This window comes from Gadus macrocephalus, chromosome 3 (genome assembly GCF_031168955.1).
Source record: "Gadus macrocephalus chromosome 3, ASM3116895v1".
NCBI lineage: Eukaryota > Metazoa > Chordata > Actinopteri > Gadiformes > Gadidae > Gadus > Gadus macrocephalus.
The window spans coordinates 11,328,092-11,350,276 of NC_082384.1; the positions used below are offsets into that span (position 1 = coordinate 11,328,092).

Genomic DNA, 22,185 nt, shown 5'->3' on the forward strand with positions numbered 1-22,185 from the left:
AAATATTTTGGTTGCGTTAAAAAATTATTAGGAGTAATTTAAGTGCACTGTTAATGAGATTTCTTGGTTGTTTTTAGGTAAGGTATCATTCTCAGGGTTACTCCAATCAAAGCCAGAACCTTGGGAACAGCCCAGACCAACAGGACTGTCCTGCCCCCAGAGACGGTGGTGTTTTCAGCGGCGGCGGACGGAGGGGGTTCTCTGCTTGGAGTTAACCTGATGGGAACTTTGAACTTTAAGAAGAAGAGGGGAAGGTTGGTTGAAGTGGGCTGATGTGAACAATGATTCAGGGGATTACGGTTCTCGAAATGTGATCGGGGGGGGGGGGGGGGGGGGGGGGAAACAGCCCGGATGAACGAGGAATGAAAGTTCAGAGGAGGAAGAGAGAGATAGTAGACAGAGAGAGAGACAGACAAACAGAGGTGAGTTGGAGGTATTATATATATATATATATATATATATATATATATATATATATATATATATATATATATAGAGAGAGAGAGAGAGAGAGAGAGAGAGAGAGTGAGAGAGAGAGAGAGAGAGAGAGAGAGAGAGAGAGAGAGAGAGAGAGAGAGAGAGAGAGAGAAGGGTAAAGAGGGAGGGAGCTAGAGAAAAAAAGAGGGGAGAATCCGCCACACGAAGATCTGATAAAGATCAAATCATTTATTGAGTTCAAAATAAGGGATGAGGGCTAACCAAGCATGGGTGTATATGTGTGTACGCGTCTGCACATTCCCTGTTATCAGTACAGACAGCACCCCTACGGGGTCGCTACCTAATCAAAATGGAGGTTAGATGTGTATCTCCGCATCTTTTTGAACTGCTCTCGTCTGCTATCTTTCTATCTCAGCGTCGGCATGCCTTTTAGATGCTGTCTGAAACCCAATCTCACGGGCGGGAAATAGAGATCAAATTAGCGGAAAGTTTCATCGAGTCGATTGCTCGCCCAACATGATAGAGCCTATTGCACGCGTCCACACAAACCGACGCGGCATTGTGCGTTGTTTCGTGAAAACAAAGTCGGCGCGCAGGGGTTCCAATAAAGTTCAGCGGAGCCGACTCCTCTAATGCGCTGTGACGATCGCTTGTTGTTTATTTATTGTTTGCTCGGTTGCATTACCTCTCTGTTTGGTTCCAACGGCGAGAGAGCAATAATTCAGGGCCATAATTAAATATCTGGCTGAGAACTCGAAAAGCTTGATTTTCTCCAAATGAATTGCTCAATTCCTCACGGATACGCTGCGTCAGCACAGACACACACACACACACACACACACACACACACACACACACACACACACACACACACACACACACACACACACACACACACACACACACACACACACACACACACACACACACACACACACAAAGTGTGAGGGACAGGGTTGACAAAATAAGTCAGAATAGCGAGACAGGTGAAAAGGAAAGGAAAGTTTAATTTAAATTGAGTCACCGATTGGAGTCCCCTACATTCCTGGCTGGATAGAGTTTGGCTTTAGACCCCGGGCAGGCAATTAGCCTTACACTAGCATCTGCCTGCCTGTGTGTTGTTGTGTATTGTGTGTCTGCAATATATATATATATATATATATATATATATATATATATGTAGATAATATATATATATATACAGATATATATGAGTTAGTGCTTGCGCATGTGTGTGTGTGTGTGTGTGTGTGTGTGTGTGTGTGTGTGTGTGTGTGTGTGTGTGTGTGTGTGTGTGTGTGTGTGTGTGTGTGTGTGTGTGTGTGTGAGTGTTCAGAGATTACAGAAAAGGTGAGACCAAACTGACAACAGCTGTTGACGTGGAGGTCGCAACATTGATTTCGGTGCCCACATGAGAGGCCTTTAAATGCGCACACACAAACATGCACACATCCCCACACACACGCAACCCCATGCAAACACACACCCACAGCAGTGGCATGTCAGTATGATTGATACTAAATCTCTGGCCATCTCCCACTTGCTGTCAGGCCTCCCTTATCACCATGGTGACACACTGACAGGGATCCATCTATCGCAATGTGCACGCACGCACACACAAACACACACACACACACACACACACACACACACACACACACACACACACACACACACACACACACACACACACACACACACACACACACACACAGACAAACACGCACACCCACACACAGTTTAGACCTTTGCATCAGAATTACTTTAAGACTTACATAAGGGTGAAGAGGTCAGCTGTCTATTGGGTAATGCACATAGAGGAGGGGAGAGAGAAAAGGAGAGACAGAAGGGGGAAGAGAATAAGAGGGAGACAGGTTTTTTGGTACAACACTGCCCCCTAATGGATATGACAGGAACCTACAGCAGAATATTATCCATACAATGCATAATCGCATCTAAGATGTAAGATGCATATGCTCATCTATCTGATGTGAAATAGACTATACACATATTGGCTAGGTTAATCTAGCTAATAGAATAATGATCATCCAGGACATTTGTAATGTCCCCAGGATACTATATTTTTCCTGTATATATGGCACATAGTGGCATCAGGACTAGAGATCCTATGTTCAAAAGGTCCTAAATTCCCAAGATATAGCACATAATGGGAACCTGAAACCTGTACTAATTTAATAAGAAATTGGCTATTGTAGGAACTCTTGTAGGAATGAGGTTATGCTGTTCCCCACTCCCTGCCGTATGGCTCTTAACTGGCCTACACTTGATGGAACATATTAAATGGTTGGGAGTCATGGACTCACCAAAGGTGATGACTTATACGATAATTTTGTGTGCTTTCAACATGAATCCTGTATTCCTATCCTTTTGGTATAGACAGATTTTTAAATTGGTTCAGTATTGAGCGAGAGCGCTTCATCCATCAGAACGGGCTACAATGTAACCTATTGGGAAATAGGGCATCAATCAATGAACATCCTCTAAAACTATTTGGATTGGTATTATTATTGTCTGACAACATTATGAGGAGGATACCTTAGGAGATATACAATATTTGTATTAACCTTCCCTTGATTTTTTTGTTCTGTGTTAATCAAGTTGTTTGCTCACGAGAATGAAATCTGGAATTGTGAGAGCTGAGTTGATACAGGAAGAAATGGTTGAAACTTGGGTGAGAGTTGGAGAGAGGACTGAGCAGGCAATACTTTGTTGTGTTGGTCTACAGAAACCTGAGCGTGTCGGTAGCAAAAACAAGCACTTTTAGAGGACGTCCATTGACAGGGCAATATTGCCCCATAGGGTTTCATTGCAGCCCATTTCACAGATGACAGCTTAAGTAATCTCGCTCAATACTGGACCAATTTCAAGAAATTGTTGTACAGATCGTATTAGACCCAAATTGATGGGGAAATAAGGTCCATCTTGATAAATCTTGAAGTTGTCCTTTAATGCTTCCTTAGCTGAAGTCCTTTCTTTAATACATGTTATTGAATATAACTTGCCCACATCTGTATTTTTTTTCTGCATCCATCTATAGTTGATTTTGAACACCTTTTTCTAATTTAGCTGTGACTGACATGTCTGGGAACCAGACAAATCTGGAAGCTCATATTTCTTTGCTCAGATGCCTCTGTTCCCCCAACCGTACAGGCCAAATCAAAACAGATCTGGCCCAGGTCAGGCCAATGACAACCATTAATCCAGTAGGGGGCGGGTTAGTTACAATGGCTGTACAGAGGAGCGGCGGGCCCTCATGTAAATGGGTGGACCTGACGTCTCACATGTTTGACGTCTCACATGTTTCACTGCTCTAATTGGTTTAGGGTCTATCCATTTGCGTCCAGAGCATTTTGGTCTTCCCAGGTAGAAAACGCTTCTACGAAAATTCCAGGCTAATACTCATTTGCCTTTATCTTTCAATGCCAGGCTAACATCTTACTCCAAATAGGGCCTATGCAGCCGTATTTAGAACATAGGATTTTTTTTTTTTTTTTTACAAACATTCAAAATCAGATAGACTGATTTAGAACTGAAAGAAAAAAGATTTATTCAAGTACATACGTGTTATTTGCTATCCAATAAAAACGGACAAATAAACCAATGAGCTGCAGTAGATCAATATTTCCTAGAATCCATTGGTAAGCCCAAGATGAATGCACGCCACGCATTCACACACATAAAATAGCAAATAACCTGAACAGGTTCAGTAGTGTCAGGTTCACCATCCTTACAGCACCCCCGTCCACACCCACACCCATCCCGTGATCCGACCAACCCTAACAAAGGGAACCGCAAACATCACTAGGAATTTACATAAAAAATAGCTGCACGGCCGATTGGTCGACGTGTGCGTGTGCAAATGTGCGTGTTCAACGGTGAGGTTGAGCGAGTGTGTGTGAATAATTGACAGTGACTCAGGTTACCTCTGACCCACTCAGGACGAGCACTAACCCAACACAGGATAACCATATCCACCAGACTGTTTGTGTGCGTGTATGTGTGTGTGTGTAGTGTGTGTGTGTGTGTGTGTGTGTGTGTGTGTGTGTGTGTGTGTGTGTGTGTGTGTGTGTGTGTGTGTGTGTGTGTGTGTGTGTGTGTGTCTCCACTTTAGACGGCCTCTTCCACCCGATACCGCCAAAGTTTCTTGTTGCCTAGCAACGACACAGGCTAGATTCTAGAATGACTGGGAGCTAAACTCATCGGCTTTTTCAATTGAATACATTTTCGGCTGACCACCTGTGACGTCCTTTTTAAGCTCTCACAAAAGGCGATTCATTCATTGTCTTGCAAACAAAATCTGTAATGTTTATTAAGCATTAGTACTTTGTTTGTTTACATTATATTTACAAGATGCACACGTCACAGGAAATGTGAGCACTTTGAAAGTCAACCTAAGGGCGAAGTTTAATAAAAAAATAAAACTAAAAACTAACTTGAGGTAAGAAGGACTTGTAGGCAAGGGAAACTGTAGCCTGCTCTCCAAACAGAACTTCAGACAGATGAAAAGAAGGGTTTTAACCTTGCACGGAGGCAGGCCAATCTCCACATCTGATGATCAAGGTCACACTTGTCATGTAACACATTACCGTGTTTCGAGGAGGATGAAGTAATGGAATTGCAGAGAAAGATGAAGCCTCAGTTAAAAAATGTATAAGGGAGGGGGAGGGGGTTGTCTACCAAGCATTAACAGAAATACTGAAACAACAAAAGACAAAAATTATTGAAAACTTTTCTCTCTCGTCTCATACTCCAATGCTTTCCGTTCTCTGGTCATAGCTTTATGTGTCTCCAGCAGCCGCGGGCTTCAATTTCCCCTCAGAACTTGTAAGTGTTTGTCGATGGTGGAGCTGAAAGTGATGATGGCGATTCAAGTATACAAGGTCTCTCGGTTCGTAGGCCGGAAAATATGCTGGGTAGACGCCCTGGGGCTCAGAACTCGCTCGCAGAGAACAGGGGAAGGCCCTCTTCCTCCTACTCCTCCTCCTTCCTCTCTCACATGCGACATCGAGAGATCCTTGTTTGTTCCGCGTCCTGCTTTGCTCTCGCTGCCCGTAGAATTTGCCTACAGCTTAAGACTATCCTTTGATTTGCATTGTTCAACTTACACGTGCCTGTTTAAAATAAAAGGGAGCGTGGGGGAACAAAGAGGGACTTGAATCAAGGCACAGGCCTTGTTGGAACGCACCCGTTTGACTTTTGAATACTTCACATGAAGTAGTTCGGAAATGGTGCCAAACATAGGAAAGGGGAGACCCACTGAGAGCAGAACTTGTTTAAGGTCAGAAGGATGGTTGTGAATGAATCCATAAGAGTTTGATACATAAAGAGCTAAGAAGTACAAGCCTTATGCTTCCATACGTGCAGACTAAGGTTGTATCATCATCATCAACACGAACACACAACCACACACACACACACGTAAAAACAATAAAACCAAGCAAACACAGACACAGACTATCAAGCACTTTGCATACACACATTTTTGCATTCAAAAAGGCGACATGTAGAATTCATCATTCACACATAAAATTGTTATAGCTAATGCACCGACTAACATTTGAAACAACACTGCTAAATCAACACGGATTTAGCTGGCGCTGGGGAATGAACGTCAAGGAGTTTCTACTACAGATTATGGTCTACAACAACAAAAATGGCAATAAAACAAAGAATAATAAATGAATTCATGATTTGAACAATTTGTGATCAGACATCATCAGATCAACCATGAATACCGGGGTAAGGTATTGTCTGAGGATTCACCAGGTGATCGTTACTGGTCTTGAATGCATGCACTCTCATACTGGTGATTCCTTAATTGCCTAATTAGACTAATTGGCTGACAGAGTGCCCTTCTCTGCGGTCATTTTAGGAGGGGATGGTGGTTATGATCAGGCACCGCCACACCCAGTAGAAATTCAACCAACCTACCTAAACCAAAAAAGGTGAAATCAACTTTCTTCAAAGGTTGTTTACCTTGTTAAAAAAAGAAAACATACAAATTGACGCAGTTGTTGTTAGGTAAAAACGTAAATTGTACAGGGTTTAAGTTTATAAGAAGGAGTGTATATGAACCATTATACAATCGTATTACTGATAAACGACTTAAATTAAAAAAAATAATAAATAAGAAAGGTTAAAAAGGTCTGTTCATTACAGTGTGTTTGTACAGTAATAAATAGATGTTTTTCTCCCCCTATTTACAAACGCCTCTGCAAGTAATGCTTTGGTTAAAACGTTTCCTGCTTAATTCAAATCTTTAATTGCAATATCACTTAATTTTTTTATTAAAAGCTTTTTGTCTCCAGTGTGTTCTAGGTCAATGGTGGTCTTTGGCTCGTTTTGAAAAGCGAACGAAAGACATAACAGAATTGAGGGAAGAGAAATAAGTAGAGCCTCCATTCTTTCTTTTCCTGTTTGTTTCTAAATGCGTGTTGTATTTTTTCCCCGGTTGATACTGGCATTTGCATCGTGTAGCAGCTGTTAAGTGTTCCTCGCATTTTGTTAAGATTTGCCTAGGCAATCACGTGTGCACACACATACACACTCTTGAAACCCATCCTCACACACACGCAGACACACCCATCATCACACTCACACTCTCACACACACACACACACACACACACACACACACACACACACACACACACACACACACACACACACACACACACACACACACACACACACACCCACACACACACACACACACACACACACACACACACACACACACGTACACATACACACACTGGTTGCATAATTGCACTACACTGGTTGACCAATGCATTACACTTGCTCCTACTCTGGCAAGCCTTTTCTTTTCTCTCACGCGGAAACAGATCTGAGATCAGCTTCGCCAAAGCCCCACACTTCACGCCAGTTCGCAACCCTACCACGATGCCACCCAACGAACCCCCCCCCCCCCTCCCCGTGCCTCCACCCTCTAGTTTATCTTCTTCTCGCTTCGCAGTGCGCCGTTGCGTTTGTGCTTCCCGTTGGCCACCACCGCCTCACTGTGGCAGTGTCCATTGGTGAGCGCATCCTCATCCCTGACTCCTCCCCTTCCGCTGCTGCTACCGCTGCTGGTGCTCGCCGCCGCCGCCGCCACCGCGCCCTTCGACCCCTTCAGCCACCGCACCGCCCGGTAGAGGGCGAAGACGAGCAGGGCGGCCACGGTCGCCACGACGGCGATGACGTCCAGCAGGAAGTACTGCAGCGTGGACACGTGGTGGACGGACGAGCGCAGGTGGTCGGCGCCGCCGTGCCGGAGCAGGTAGCCGATCCAGTAGGCGGCCCGGGACACCGGGTGGCCTGGCTGGTCTTTGTGGATGGCCGAGAGGAGGCGGGCCTGCTGCCGGTACCTGGGGGGTGGGAGGGGCATACCAGGTGTTACTCAGTGTGTGTGTGTGTGTGTGTGTGTGTGTGTGTGTGTGTGTGTGTGTGTGTGTGTGTGTGTGTGTGTGTGTGTGTGTGTGTGGACACTGGACACTTAATCCAAGTCGGGGATACTCTAGAGATGACTCGCACCAGCCTGCCTCATGTAATCATCTTAGTCACTCGCTCAGCTCACTGCCATCCTCCAACCGCTCTCTCGCTCCTCCCCCCCCTCACACGCATCAGCAGGATCTGCCTTCGGCATGGGCTTGAGGTCTCGAGCGTTGATGTGCTGTGCCTCATCGACCAGTATTTGCTATGTTTGTGACACACTGGCTGGTCTTCCGATGTATTCTATACAACATGCAGCAGCACGCTCTTCACAAACTTTATCCCGCAGGAAGCTCAGGAGGAGCACAGATCCGGCAAATGAAAAAAAGTGACGAGTGAGAATGGAAAGAGAGAGCAAGACGGTGGGAGTGGAGAGAGGGATCTACTGGTTTATATCAATGCATTTACTGAAATGGGTGACTTTAAAAGACTTTATGAGTGATGCATTGTGTGTTCGCAGTCAGCCGAACATTCCTCATTTATAGCAGTGCAGGGCCAACAGGTGCCCTTCCCCTTGACCCCCACTACTGTGAGATCGAGAAGAGATAAAACGACTGAAGCAGAAAAACAAGCGGACCGACGGGAAGTAGAGATCCATCTCCCCAGACAGGGAGTGGCAGTCAGAACCCCCCGTTCAATGAAACAAGTGTAGAACAAAACGAGGAGTTTGCTTCAAACTGGAAGTTCGGTAACACTTTATGATAAGAATAACTTAATAAACCCTTAATCTACTTTAGATAATGCAGTAATTAGCATAAACCTCACAATGACAAACTCAACTAAACAAGTCATTTAGGTAAACGTAAACATGGCCAGAGGCTTCAACTGAAATCCTCTCTGTTGTGGACACAAGGGATATTTGAGTTATTTTAGTATTGTGTACGACAAGCACACCTGATGATCCCCTACAGAACACACATTGCATATTTACTATCCAAGGTTGTACTGGGCTACAATGCAGTGAGGTGATCACATTTCTGGTTTACGTTTGTAAATGATAGTGAATATTGCACATTGTAAGTTATGTGAAGAAAGGTGCGCTCGAAATAAAGGAGTGGAGAGAGGGAGAGCGTGCGGGTGTGGGCAGTGGGCACGCATGATTGCTGAGCCTGCAAGAACACCAGTAACAGGATAACCGCACACCAAAGAGAGCGAGGGGAACACAGAAAAAAAGAAAAGGGAAGGAGCAGACCAGTGGAGCAGGGTACATTACAGTAGTACCGCACACATGCACTAGGTGCCGTTGGAAACCTCAACGGAAACATTAAGTAAAAATATTATCTTCATGAGTATATGAATATGAGTTTCAAAACAATTATGAATCCATTCCTCTATCCAGGAATCCATCTATTCTCTAAATCCAACCACATAAATGTATTGACCACTGTCTCTACTACTGGTATTTAATGGTGTCTTCCGCTGGCATTTACTGGTATCTACCATTGGTATTTGCTGGTGTCTACCACTGGCATAAATGTATCTTCCACTGTTATTTGCTTGTGTCTACCACTTCCATTAACTTGTTTGTATCACTGCCATTTATTTATATATATCACTGGCAGTTACTGGGATTTACAAGGCAAGGCAAGGCAAGGCAACTTTATTTATATAGCACTTTTCATACACAAGGCAGACTCAAAGTGCTTCACATATAAACATTGTCATACAATAAAATAAAATAATAGATAAGTAAAAGAAAACATACGCAAGAAATGAGTAAAATAGAAAGTGCAATGTATTTAAGAGAAAATTAAATTAAAAGTTAAAAAGGCTTTTTAGTAAGTAAAATTGAAAGTGCAATGTATTTAAGATCAGAGCAACAGTCTCTCTGGAACCCAAGTCGGGACTACAACCCGACCTAAAGGAACTTGGTCCTTTCTCTGGAACTCCAATCCAGATTCTAGGACTCTAACCCAGACAGAACTTGGACACAAACTCAGGACTCTAACCCTTATACAAACAAACTCAGGACTCTAACCCTTATACAAACAAACTCAGGACTCTAACCCTTATACAAATACAAACTCAGGACTCTAACCCTTATACAAACTCAGGACTCTAACCCTTACACAAATACAAACTCAGGACTCTAACCCTTATACAAACAAACAAACTCAGGACTCTAACCCTTATACAACCTTTCTCTCTGGTATCAGATCATGTATTTTTCTGGTAAAAATAGAAAATAAAGGGAAAGTTAAAAAGGCATTTTAGTAAAATAAAGGTAAAGTATTTAAGATTTAGCAGAAAGCTAAAGCAAACATAAAAGTCTTCAATCTTGTTTTAAAGGTGCTCAGAGTTGGGGCAAGTCTTAAATCCTCAGGGAGTTTATTCCAGCTATTTGTTGCATAGTAACTAAATCCTGCTTTCCCATGTTTCGGGTGTTTACTCTGGGGATAATTAACAGATTGGTCTCAGAAGATCTTAGCGTTCTAGAAGGCTTATGTAGTGGAAGCATATCAGTTAAATATTTTGGGCCTAAACCATGTAGGGATTTATAGGTTAGCAACATGATTTTAAAATCAATTCTCTGACCTACAGGAAGCCAATGTAACGATTTAAGAATTGGTGTAATATGTTCAAAATCTTTGGTCTTTGTTAAAACTCTAGCAGCAGCATTCTGAACAAGCTGAAGCTTCCTTAGAGTTTGTTTTGGGAGACCTGTAAGGAGACCATTGCAGTAATCAAGCTTACTAGTGATAAAGGCATGTACAAGTTTTTGTAAGTCTTCGGTGGACATGAGCCCTCTAAGTCTTGCTACATTTTTAAGGTGATAATATGCCGATTTTGTAACTGATTTGATGTGACTTTCGAAATGTAAATCAGAATCCATGATAACCCCTAGATTTCTGGCTTTGATTGAGGTTTTCAGGGACAGAGAGTGAAGGTGTTGGGTTACTTTAAGCCTTTCCGTTTTAGCACCAAATACAATTATCTCTGTTTTATCCTCATTTAGCTGAAGGAAATTTCGGCACATCCAGTCTTTCACTTGCTCAATGCACTGGCACAGCAGATCTATGGGCCGATAGTCATTTGGTGATAGCGATACATAGATTTGCGTGTCATCAGCATAGCAATGATGGTCAATATTGTTATCATGCATGATTTGCCCTAGTGGGAGCATGTAGATGTTGAATAAAGAGGGTCCTAAGATCGAACCTTGTGGGACTCCACACATCACGTTGGTTGATTCTGATACAAAGTCGCCAATGGAAACAAAGTAGTTCCTATTTTGTAGGTAGGATCTGAACCAATTTAAGACTGTGCCTGAAAGCCCCACCCAGTTTTCTAACCTGTCCAAAAGTATTGTATGGTCTACAGTGTCGAATGCAGCACTGAGGTCTTGTAGCATTAGTATTGAGGTTTTGCCAGAGTCTGTGTTAAGACGGATGTCGTTTACAACTTTAATGAGGGCGGTCTCAGTGCTGTGCAGGGGTCGAAATCCTGATTGGAAGGTGTCATAACAACCAGTTGATGCCAGGAAGTGATTAAGTTGCTGGAGGACAACTTTCTCAATGATTTTATTTATGAAGGGTAGATTTGATATTGGTCTGTAGTTGTTAATAATAGAGGTATCTAGGCTCCGCTTTTTTAAAAGGGGTTTAATAACTGCAGTTTTCAGGGCTTTTGGGAAGTTGCCTGTATATATTTCTTTGGTGATTTATAGCAATGGCATTTACTGCTATCTACCACTGGCATAAACTTGTATCCACCACTTGTATTTACTGGGATTTACCACTAGCATTTACTGGTTTATATCACTGGCATTTACTGGTATTTCCTGCTGGCATTTACTGGTATCTATCACTTGCATTTGCTGGTCTATGCTACCATTTCCTTGTGTGTACTGGTATGTGAACTGGTATGTGTACTGGTATATCAATCGACCAGCATGCACTGGTGTGTACGGGTATGTGTGGGCGCTGACCTGCTGTCGCTGATGACACTGTGGAGCGCGGCGCGCAGCTCCTCCTCCGTCATGCTCTTCCAGTGCAGCATGAGGCCCATGCCCTTGGCCGCCACGCGCGTCATGGTGTCGTAGTGGTCGCCAAACAGGGGCACGCCCACCACCGGCACGCCGTGGTACATGGCCTCGTAGATGCTGTTCAGGCCGCCGTGGCTCAGGAAGGCCCGCGTGTTGGCGTGGCCTGCAGGGGGCAGCAGAGAGAACCCGTTGCTTACGCGTGATCCACGACTGGTGCTGGTTATTGTGTTAGTTTGATGAAGGCTTGTGTTGATTGGTGGGTTCTGAATAGAGGTTGAATTGGGTGTTGGGATATGTGGGAGGGATTCTATTCAGTGTTGCGTAATGTTGGAGAGATTCTATTGGCTGTTCTTAGATGACCCAGCATCCAATCCTCTTCACATTATCCGATTGGATTGGGTTGTGTTGGAGAGATAATATTGGGTGTTGGGAGATATTCTATTGGAGGCTGGGTTATGTGGGAGCAATTCAATTGGGTGTTGGGTTGCTTTGGGAGAGATTCTATTCTATATTCTAAATTCTGCGTAGAGCTTCTATTGTGTATTCAGTTGGAGAGATGCTATTGGGTGTTGGGTTATTTATCAATAGTTGTTCTCAAATACATGATCTGTATACATCATGGTGTATTACATAACCAGATATTATAAACCGCTCTGTGACTCTGTTTATTAAAGATTAATTAAAACGCTTATATGAGGGGCAACCGGTTACGGTTTGATTGGTTGAATTCCTAAGATATCACAAAATGTTTTAAAGTTTAGTGAGAGTTACACCGATTTGGATAGAAACTAATAATCCATTTAGTTTAAATGAATATCAATGGAAATAAGCAAATTATGACCATAATACATTTTCAAAAATCGTGTGTGTGTGATTGAGACAAACCTTTATCTGTAAATGGGTGACTTTAAAATACTTTACGAGTGATGCATTGTGTGTTCGCAGTCAGCCGAACATTACTCATTTATAGCAGTGCAAAGCCAACAGGTACCCTTCCCCTTGACCCCCTCTACTGTGAGATCGAGAAGAGATAAAACGACTGAAGCAGTAAAACAAGCGGACCGACGGGAAGTAGAGATCCATCTCCCCAGACAGGGAGTGGCAGTCAGAACCCCCCGTTCAATGAAACAAGTGTAGAACAAAACGAGGAGTTTGCTTCCAACTGGAAGTTCGGTAACACTTTATGATAAGAAGAACTTAATAAACCTACGTAATAAATCTACTTTAGATAATGCAGTAATTAGCATAACAAACTCGACTAAACAAGTACTTTAGGTAAACGTAAACATGGCCAGAGGCTTCAACTGAAATCCTCTCTGTTGTGGACACAAGGGATATCGAGGACCATGTAAAAATAACAACAAAGTTATTTTAGTGTTGTGTACGACAAGCACACCTGATGATCCCCTACAGATCACACATTGCATATTTACTATCCAAGGTTGTACTGGGCTACAATGCAGTGAGGTGATCACATTTCTGGTTTAAGTTTGTATATGATAGTGAATATTGCACATTGTAAGTTACGTGAAGAAAGGTGCGCTAGAAATAAAGGAAGATAATATAATATTACATGTCAACAAGTAAACCTTAACTAATCCTTATCTTAAACTAGGCGCAGCTTTATTTTATCCTTCTTACCCAGTAGGTCATTCTGAGGCATCCAATCAACAAGCTTGGTATTGTTGCCTAGGTTACTGGGTGGGACTCCAGAGAATCTGTAAAGGTGAAAGAGGGGCAGGGTAAATCGTGAGAGGACGGGCTGGGGATACAGGTTTCAGCACAATTCAAACTGCCTGTTGTTGTCACAACATTGACCTGCTTGTGTGCAAGACAGCTAGGGCACTATCCTAATAACAACATTGAAAGCAAAAAGAGATTCATTAAATTGGCATTGTTGTTGAACCAAAATATTTGATGTATAATTTATTTTGTTCTGAATAAATCAATGATCGTACCCAAATAAGACAATTAGAGAGTAGTCGTTGAGTCCAAAATAGACCAGTATAAACTAAGCTAATGCTGTTTATAAGAACCTAAAACAGCCAGAAGTAAGCAAAGCTCTACATCTTGGTTCAAGATTAATTCTAAACGTCTTTCATTAATTTCTATGCCTGGTTTTGTAATGGGCAATGCCACCAAATGTAAATTCAAGATCTAGGTAGACAGTTAGTATTCTGAATATCTGCCTTGGATACAGTTGCCAGATCGGATCCAGTATTACGAGTCTTAGCCAAGGTAATCTATACATTTCTTCAATAAAGTTATCTTATCGGCTACATACATACATACATAAAACGTTTCTTACTTTAAAAAGATAATTGAAACTTTTACAGCAAAAGATTTGACCTCATCTTCGTTGATACAGAGAAAGACAATGGATCAATTACAAGGGAACAAAAAAAGCAGAGATCGGAAGGATCCGTTATTTTTCGTAACATACTTTCATCTCTCTCCCCCATCAACCCTCTCCCCCATCGACCCCCTCCCCCATCGACCCCCTCCCATCTCTCTCCCCCCCATCGTCTCTCTCCCAACTCTCCCCCCCTTCGACCCTCTCCATTCTCTCTCCCCCCATCAACCCTCACCCTTCTTTTCTGAAATGGGTAACCTGGAGTCCCAAGTAAATGATTAGGGTTTATGCAAGATTTTTATTATACAGGACAGCTTGTACATACTGGAGGCCCCAAAGGTATGAGCGTTCAAACACACACACACAAACACGAGCAAGAGTCCTTGCGTGTGTGCCTGTGTACGTGCTTTCCGCACGTTCAAGCTGTCCTGGAAATCGCCAATAATGTTCAAAGGCGAAGCTCCCACTCCAAACCGATAACACGCTTATATGTGATCAACTCGTACATTCATCCATCCATCAATGCATGGGGTGAGGGGTAGAGTGGGTTGTGGTGTTTGACAGCATGAGGAGGGCACCGTACCTCCACACCACACGTTGGGGCAGGAGGGCCAGAGCGCCGGCCAGCTTGCGGGTGATGTCATCGGAGAGGTACTTGACCCCGGCGCCGAACGACACGACGACAAAGCCGTGGTCCGCGGTGTCGTTCACCCAGGCCTCAAACTCCTGCCCCCGGAAAACACATACAGCGTAACCACACCCGTATTACACACACAGTGCACATGCACGTATTACATATTACATATTACACACGTTCTCGTCTCCAATAATTGACATTTTCCGCTTCGGAAATAGTTGGGAGGCTTTTCCGCATTTTAGATAAGTATAGATTAAATTCTTCAATAATAGAAGAGTGACTAAACCCTCTATCTGAGAGAATTTATAAATTATAATATCTACTAAAACACATGGAAATATAATCAATAAATAACATTGAACACGAATGCAGCAAACTTTTTTAACCTAAAAAAGTTCTGCAGGTTAGTTTTAAGAGCTATTATTTGGGTGTAATTTGATTAGAAATGTCAAAGCCATCTGTCAGCTATGAGCAAGTGAAATACACTGTGAGAATACAGTCTTAAGTTATCTGCGCCGGCCTCTGTATGAGCCAATTTACATTTAACACCGATCCCTGTTCATTTCCGACCAACCAGTGCATCTCTTCTGTGATTGGTTGGATGGAATCCATTGTGCCTTTCAATCACAGGTGCAGGAAATGCAACGCGTCTCAATGGCTGAGAAAGGTAGTGAGGTAGGGAGCAGAGAAGCCGAATCCCGTATCATTTACGACCATATCATAATCCCCTAATGTATTAATGTTCATGCTGGCCTCCGGCCCGTTTGGCTCGTAAAATGATGAGGACGGCGCGAGACAGCCTTTATCTGCCAAACGTGTTTGATCAAAGGGGGTTGTTAAGCTACTTCTATCGACATAAGAGATAGCCTTTCAAAACACACACATGCAAAGACACATAAATGCACTGTCGTGTGTTTGCATGTGTGCATTTGCGTGCTTGTGTTTGTTTGAAGCCAGTATGGCATGAGCAATGGTGCGAGCGTGCGGCTGCATGCGTGTTAATCAGGGGCTTGATGCGGTCGAGGAAGACGAGGAGAGGAGAGGAGGAAGAGGATGGTCCAGCTGGGTACCCAGCAGCACACTGGGCACTTCTGTCCCCATAAGAGTGGCTCAGTGTCCCCGGCGCCGGCGCCAGAGACAATGACTCCGTTCTCCCTCCACTTCCATTATGACCCCCCCACCCTACAACGCACAATGCACCCCATTGGCGCAAGAGGCATTCCCGAAACGACCCGAAACTCCCACCCATTGTTGCTTGAGCGCACACACACACACGCGCGCGCACGCACGCACACAAGATGCCGGTGCCTACGCTCTTGACGTCCTTTATCTTTGCCCCCCCCCCCCCCCCCAGCGTGCGCCTTGCCATCACGTATTCCGCTAGCAATTGCCTTTGTTCTTCCTAAAAACAACCCGGCTCCACCCCCCCCAAGACACACATGCACAGACCTTAAATATTGGGCGTAGGTTAACCCCAAGCCATTCATACAACACAATGGACAAGAGAAAGTTGCCCTGTGGAAAACTGGTTTAAAGGAGCCACCTAAACGGTGACCCATGAAACTATATAGGCTCAGCCGTGGCAAAGTTTCAAAGGTTTTAACTAACGCTTAAGGCAGACCGTTATGGTTCTTGTCTTCTCTTGCTTATAAAATGAGAGAGAAAGTATGCTTCTTAAAATGTAAACCACAGTCAATACAACAAGTCTGTCAACATGTTGAAGCCTCAGTAGGAATTGGAGACATATTACAATGGTGCCCCCTGAACTAAGTGATAAGGGGGCGTTCAACGCCGAACACGTCAATGAAAGCGTTCGCCATACGTACTTCATGCGTCTTGATGAGCTGCATGTACTAGGGGGGCTGGAGGGGAAGGGGGGGGGGGGGGGGGGGGCAGGGCTCTGGAGCGTATATATGTGCTCCAGGAGCTGAGAGGGCTTTGTGTCCCGAGACAAGCCGCCACTTCATCCCCAAGTCAAATAACCCCATTCTCCTCAGGATAATTAATTCATGCTGGCTTTCCCAACAATGAGTTCATGTTTGTCAATGGGATCCTGAGTGGGATAAATTGCTGCAATGTGCGAAATCTTTACACAGATTTAGATTTAATAGCTGCGATATACATTATGGACTTTTTTGTCCCAGCTGCAGAGCCAGAAATGACATGATGGGGTGTTTGTGGCGAGCAGGGAACCGTGCGAGATTACCCAGGTAATTGACCAGTAAACTGCCATCTATGGTTGCTTCTGATGTCATTAGTCACAGAGTTCTCACACATGCTGACCTTTTCAAATACTGATTTACCCATCCAGGTCTAATGTATTGCAGTCCAAACATTGAAGTGCCATTGAGCTTTGACCAAAGGTTGATTAGACGACTAAACTTTGGTCAAACGTAGAGAGGGTTTCGACGTTGCATGTTGCTAATGCTTCTTTACATATGAAAATGTATGGCCTCACTTCGTGCAGAGGCCTGTTCTATTTGACTACTTAGTCACTTAGAAGAGGCTTTCATTCAAATGGCTTACAATGAATTGCCTTTATATTCACAGTAAATTCGACAACAACATTTATAATCCAAAATTCTGTTTTAAAAACTTTTAAAAAAAAGGGAACCCCTAACTTTGGCAGTGTTAATGCCAGGCGCCACGAGTTGAGCTACACAGGACCAATAAATGGCTTGGGAATAGCATCAGTAACAGTTGAGGCTGGTTTTGCTTATTTGACTGGTGCTTATGGTGGTCACCTTCACTACCACAGAGAGCTAAAAAATAAATTAACAGCACACCATTAGCAAGACAAAGGATTGCAAACGTGAGTCAGCCATTGTCCCTCAGGTCACGACGCCCAACCCAAGGCGGGGCTTGTATCCTAGCCCTGATGGGTACCGGCAAGGGTTACCTTCACTGTACAAACCTGCGGCAGTGGCTTGGCGGGCTGGGTGAGGATGCCCCCGATGTAGACCACGTGGGGCATGGTGGGCCGGGGGAACTCCAGGGCCAGGTCCGTGCACAGCATCCACATCTGGCTGCCCTGCACCAGGTCGGCCATGGCCACGCGGGGCGTCACCCCGTGCCGCCTCATGATGCGGTCGTACTTGGGCAGGGCGATGAAGTGCACGCCAAAGCGCTGCACCAGGTAGACGGCCGTGTTGGTGACGCGCTGGCCCAGGGACATGCGGTCCGTCAGCAGGGTGTTGAACTCCGGCACGTACGAGAGCGGCGCCGGCGCGCCCACCTCGGCCGGGTACCAGAGGCCCGTGCTGACCACGGCGTACTTCACGCCGAGGATGTGGGCGATCACGAAGCCGCACATCTCGTTGGGGTCCACCAGCAGCAGGTCGAACTGCTCGGCCTTCAGCCGGGCCATGACCTCGGCGCTGCCGACCACCGCGTCGCAGTTCTGCGAGTAGTGGTCCAGGATGTCGAAGAGCTCCAGGAAGGTCAGGCGGCCCGAGAAAATGTTGCGCACCTTGGACTGCAGGAAGTTGTCGGCCGTGCTGCTGTTGAAGATGCCGGGGTAGCGCTGGAAGTTGTAGTGGGGCGAGGGGGGCACGTCCCGGCCCTCCGAGACCAGGAAGTGGGTCTCGTGTCCGTCCTGATGCAGCGCCGTGGCCAGTGTCTTGAAGATGTACAGGTGGGACTCAAACATGATTGGAGGAACCACGATCACTTTAGAAGCCAACAGTGCACAGGGGCACCAGGATATGAGTCCAAGGAAGAGTGTGAGGGAAGGAGGTAGGTTCATGGCTGGGGAGACAGAGGAGAGAAGACATTTAAACACTGTGTTGCATCACATGGAAAATACTGTTCATAGCAACTACAAACAATATCATAGCCGCTGGTGGCAGCACTTCCTGATGAAATACTTACCACATGCAAATAGGGCTGGGCGATTAATCAAATTTTGATCGCGATTTTGATTTTTGCGTCAAACGATCACAAAATTAACACAATCGAGTTTTTTTTTATGTTTTATAGAAAGGGAAGAACAGCTGGAAACATATCTGTATATTATTTTAGATTGGAACATTTTCTTTTGACCATTTTGTTTAATTTTTAAGGCGAAATTTCTAAGTTCTCAGTTACAACGTTTTTTTTGGGAGAGTCACGCTGAATAAATACAACATGTTTTCAAACTCAAAAATAATCCTTTGAATAATCGTGATTTCAATATCGACCAAAGTAATCGTGATTATGATTTTTCCCATAATCTAGCAGCCCTACATGCAAATGCAGCAAATGGGTCTACTCAAACAAGGAAAGTGCCTGATCATGTCTCCGGATGAATGTATTGATAGAGCCACGTTGTAAAAATTCCTTTGGCAATACTCATAGAGTGGTGGTTACCTTTAACCACTTTCTGCCCGGGCAAGGCAGTAATGAATAGCTAGCTAACGAAAGAAAGCAACAATGTGCCATTTCCTTTGCACACGTACACATTGGCCTGCCTTGGGGGCACTTAACCACCACCCAATGGTTGTTTTAATCACTATCTGAACCACTCTATGGATTGCCTGATGACACTCAAGCTTGTCCTCAGGTTGCACCTTGTATTCAAAATGCATGTGCAGTTTTCAGAGCCTCCCTGTGGGCCAGCACCCAGCAGCTCCATACTAAACCTCAATAAGCTCTGCAGACACAAAGACTCATTATGAGCCCTTCATGCACCTAGATGTCTCTATTGCATCGTATGGTCATGTCATGTCCATCTGCATTACATCCAAAGTGTATATTAACTCATGTATTTATTTAACAATACAATGTTGATTACACAAATAAATCAATGATGAATCATCACAGCGAAAACCTTAATATCCAGGATTTCCAATAATCAACAATCTTACCTAGAGCACATGTAGTTCTCATAGAATTATGAGTTTGAGACAATGTCATAATGTGATGATATCAATAGATTATCCCAGCAATGCTCATCTACAATGTTTTGCCTCTCAAACCAAATGGCCATGTTAGACAGTGACTCAGCGTTAAATAATCTTATCATTTCTACTATATCAAAGAATCTGACCGATAAGCTTGTGTGCTCCAGGTGCCATACTACTTCTTAAGTCAATACACAGCGCATCAACCATCTGCTTATCAGCTATCCCCCTGTCCCAAGGACAGCTAGAAACCCTGAGCAGAAGTGGAGCAATGGCGTTGGCCATTTTGTAGAGCATTGTTCTAGGGGTTAAAGTTACGAACACTTCTCAGGCCAGACTGTTTACAGTAACTATAGAAACCAGCCATTATATACGGTGGACGGTGCAAGCATCATGCCTTGAGTTACTAATGAAGGAGTCTTGTTACACCAAGCTCAAGGTTTGATAAAAAGACATCTAGCAGAGAATCAGAAGTCAAGGACAAGATGGTTTTGCATGGTCCTTCAGTCTTGAAGGGCATTGGTAAACTAAGGGATCTGGGTGGCTTCTCAGCAGTGGTGAAACGCTTCTTCAGTGAGGAAGGCGGTCTGGTAAAGAGCCGGAATGAATGGGTCAAAACCAGCATTGCTCACAGCTCTACAAGAGAATGACAACTTGGTCAAGGCAAACACTGAAGGTGGGAACTATATAGTGCTTATCCATCGACACTGTATTAGCTTCAGCATTGGCAGCAAGGGCGTGTTTGCTTAAGTTAACCCCCCAATGAGAAGGGACTTAACACCTAGGTCTTCATTATATGCTGATGATCTGGAGTCGCAATGGTTTAATGCATATAATATTATCCTAACTGTTGCCATGATTAGCATAGAGTATACAATTATATAGATAGATCAATATAGGTTCAAATCAATCAATGCCCCTTAAGGCAAGTGGTGCCCCTAAAGGTAAGGCCGTCTCACATTTGCTCTGCATTATTAAGTGCCCAGGCCACAGTAGCAACGTGGAACCATAACGGTCTGCCTTAAGCGTTAGTTAAAACCTTTGAAACTTTGCCACGGCTGAGCCTATATAGTTTCATGGGTCACCGTTTAGGTGGCTCCTTTAAACCAGTTTTCCACAGGGCAAGTTCGATTAAATTTCCTTACTGAGTCTACCTTTGCATTCCTTATTTGCAGCAACAGTTCCTGCTGTTTTCAATCAATTTGCATTTGATAATAAAGATGCTCATCCCTTCCACGCGACGGGTTTCTAACGAGACGTTTAAAAGTGATGAAGACGTATTAGTTCTCCCATCACATGGGTGTGTGTGGCCCCCGGCCAGGCCGTTTGTTGAATTAAACATCTGAATTATTTACACACAACCGTTGAACCACTCTGTCGCCGGCTAAAGCATGCACTAGGTCTACATACTTTTTTTAATATATTTTTTAAATTCGCACCACCAACAGATATGCCTAAAGTAAGTTTATCAGGTTTTTAGTTAAATAGCCTCAAGGGTGTACATTGGCTAGAGAAAAAATTAGAACGGAGACCGGGGCAGGAGTTGCGAGGCGCTCGAGGGAAAAAGCCAACATGGGTTAGCGACACACACACACGCACGCACGCACGCACGCACGCACGCACACACACGCACACACGCACACACACACACACACACACACACACACACACACACACACACACACACACACACACACACACACACACACACACACACACACACAAACCTATAGACAAAAGTTGAATCATCATTCGAATCGAACAAATGTTTTTCTCATATTTCTTATACCAAAAAATGTGTATGCAGAGCCCTTTCTAAATCTGTATATTTATAAGTGTAACATAAATAAAGCTATACTTTAAACACATACATCTATACATATATATTAAAATGTTATAGTAAGCTATTACTATAGATAAGAATAATATTCAATTTTACTACATAATTAGGTCTTGCGCTGCATTAAAAAACATTTGAAAAGCAGCAGAAACACAATGGCCGCTGGTTAAAGAGCGTCCACGAACCACACTCGACCCAACCAGGACTGTCATCTTATTAAAGGCTGCACCTGTTAAGGAACTCACCTTGTTGTGTGTTGGCTCGACTTGGATCGGGCTGGAAACGGTGTTAGTCCTAAAGAAAAAGAACGCAGAGGGTAGATCGGGGGGAGGTGTGGAAACTAAAAGAAAAGACAAAATACAAAACTAAAAAAATCCCCGATAAAGGCAACTAGCAAAGTTGGTCCCGGTCAATCAAAGAAGAGTAGAAGAAGCTCCCAACGCGTCGACTGGTCACTCTGTAGGGCGGGGCCAGAGGATGGTAAGAAAGGGAGTGGCTAGCGAGAGACGAGCTCTTATGATTTGTCGGGTCATTATGGTGG

At 44.0% G+C, this 22,185-nt stretch overlaps 1 protein-coding gene across 1 annotated transcript; it reads right to left on the minus strand.

Annotated features, from left to right (window-relative positions):
* Positions 1 to 4,738: 4,738 nt before the first annotated feature.
* ugt8 (UDP glycosyltransferase 8) lies at positions 4,739 to 22,114 on the minus strand. The gene is made up of 6 exons (XM_060047237.1): positions 21,890 to 22,114; positions 17,839 to 18,671; positions 14,871 to 15,013; positions 13,576 to 13,652; positions 11,878 to 12,097; positions 4,739 to 7,825 (listed from the first exon to the last, which is right to left on the minus strand). Exons 2-6 carry the CDS (start codon positions 18,667 to 18,669, stop codon positions 7,408 to 7,410), a joined length of 1,689 nt encoding a protein of 562 aa, XP_059903220.1. The 5' UTR covers positions 18,670 to 18,671; positions 21,890 to 22,114; the 3' UTR covers positions 4,739 to 7,407.
* Between the last annotated feature and the right edge of the window lie 71 nt (positions 22,115 to 22,185).

Coding starts and splice junctions, on each gene's coding strand:
- ugt8 (XM_060047237.1), bottom strand. CDS start 18,669: ATGAACCTACCTCCTTCCCTCACACTCTTCCTTGGACTCATATCCTGG. Junction 15,014..17,838: donor CCGCCAAGCCACTGCCGCAG/GTTTGTACAGTG, acceptor TTCCGGGGGCAG/GAGTTTGAGGCCTGGGTGAA. Junction 13,653..14,870: donor CCCCAACGTGTGGTGTGGAG/GTACGGTGCCCT, acceptor TCACCTTTACAG/ATTCTCTGGAGTCCCACCCA.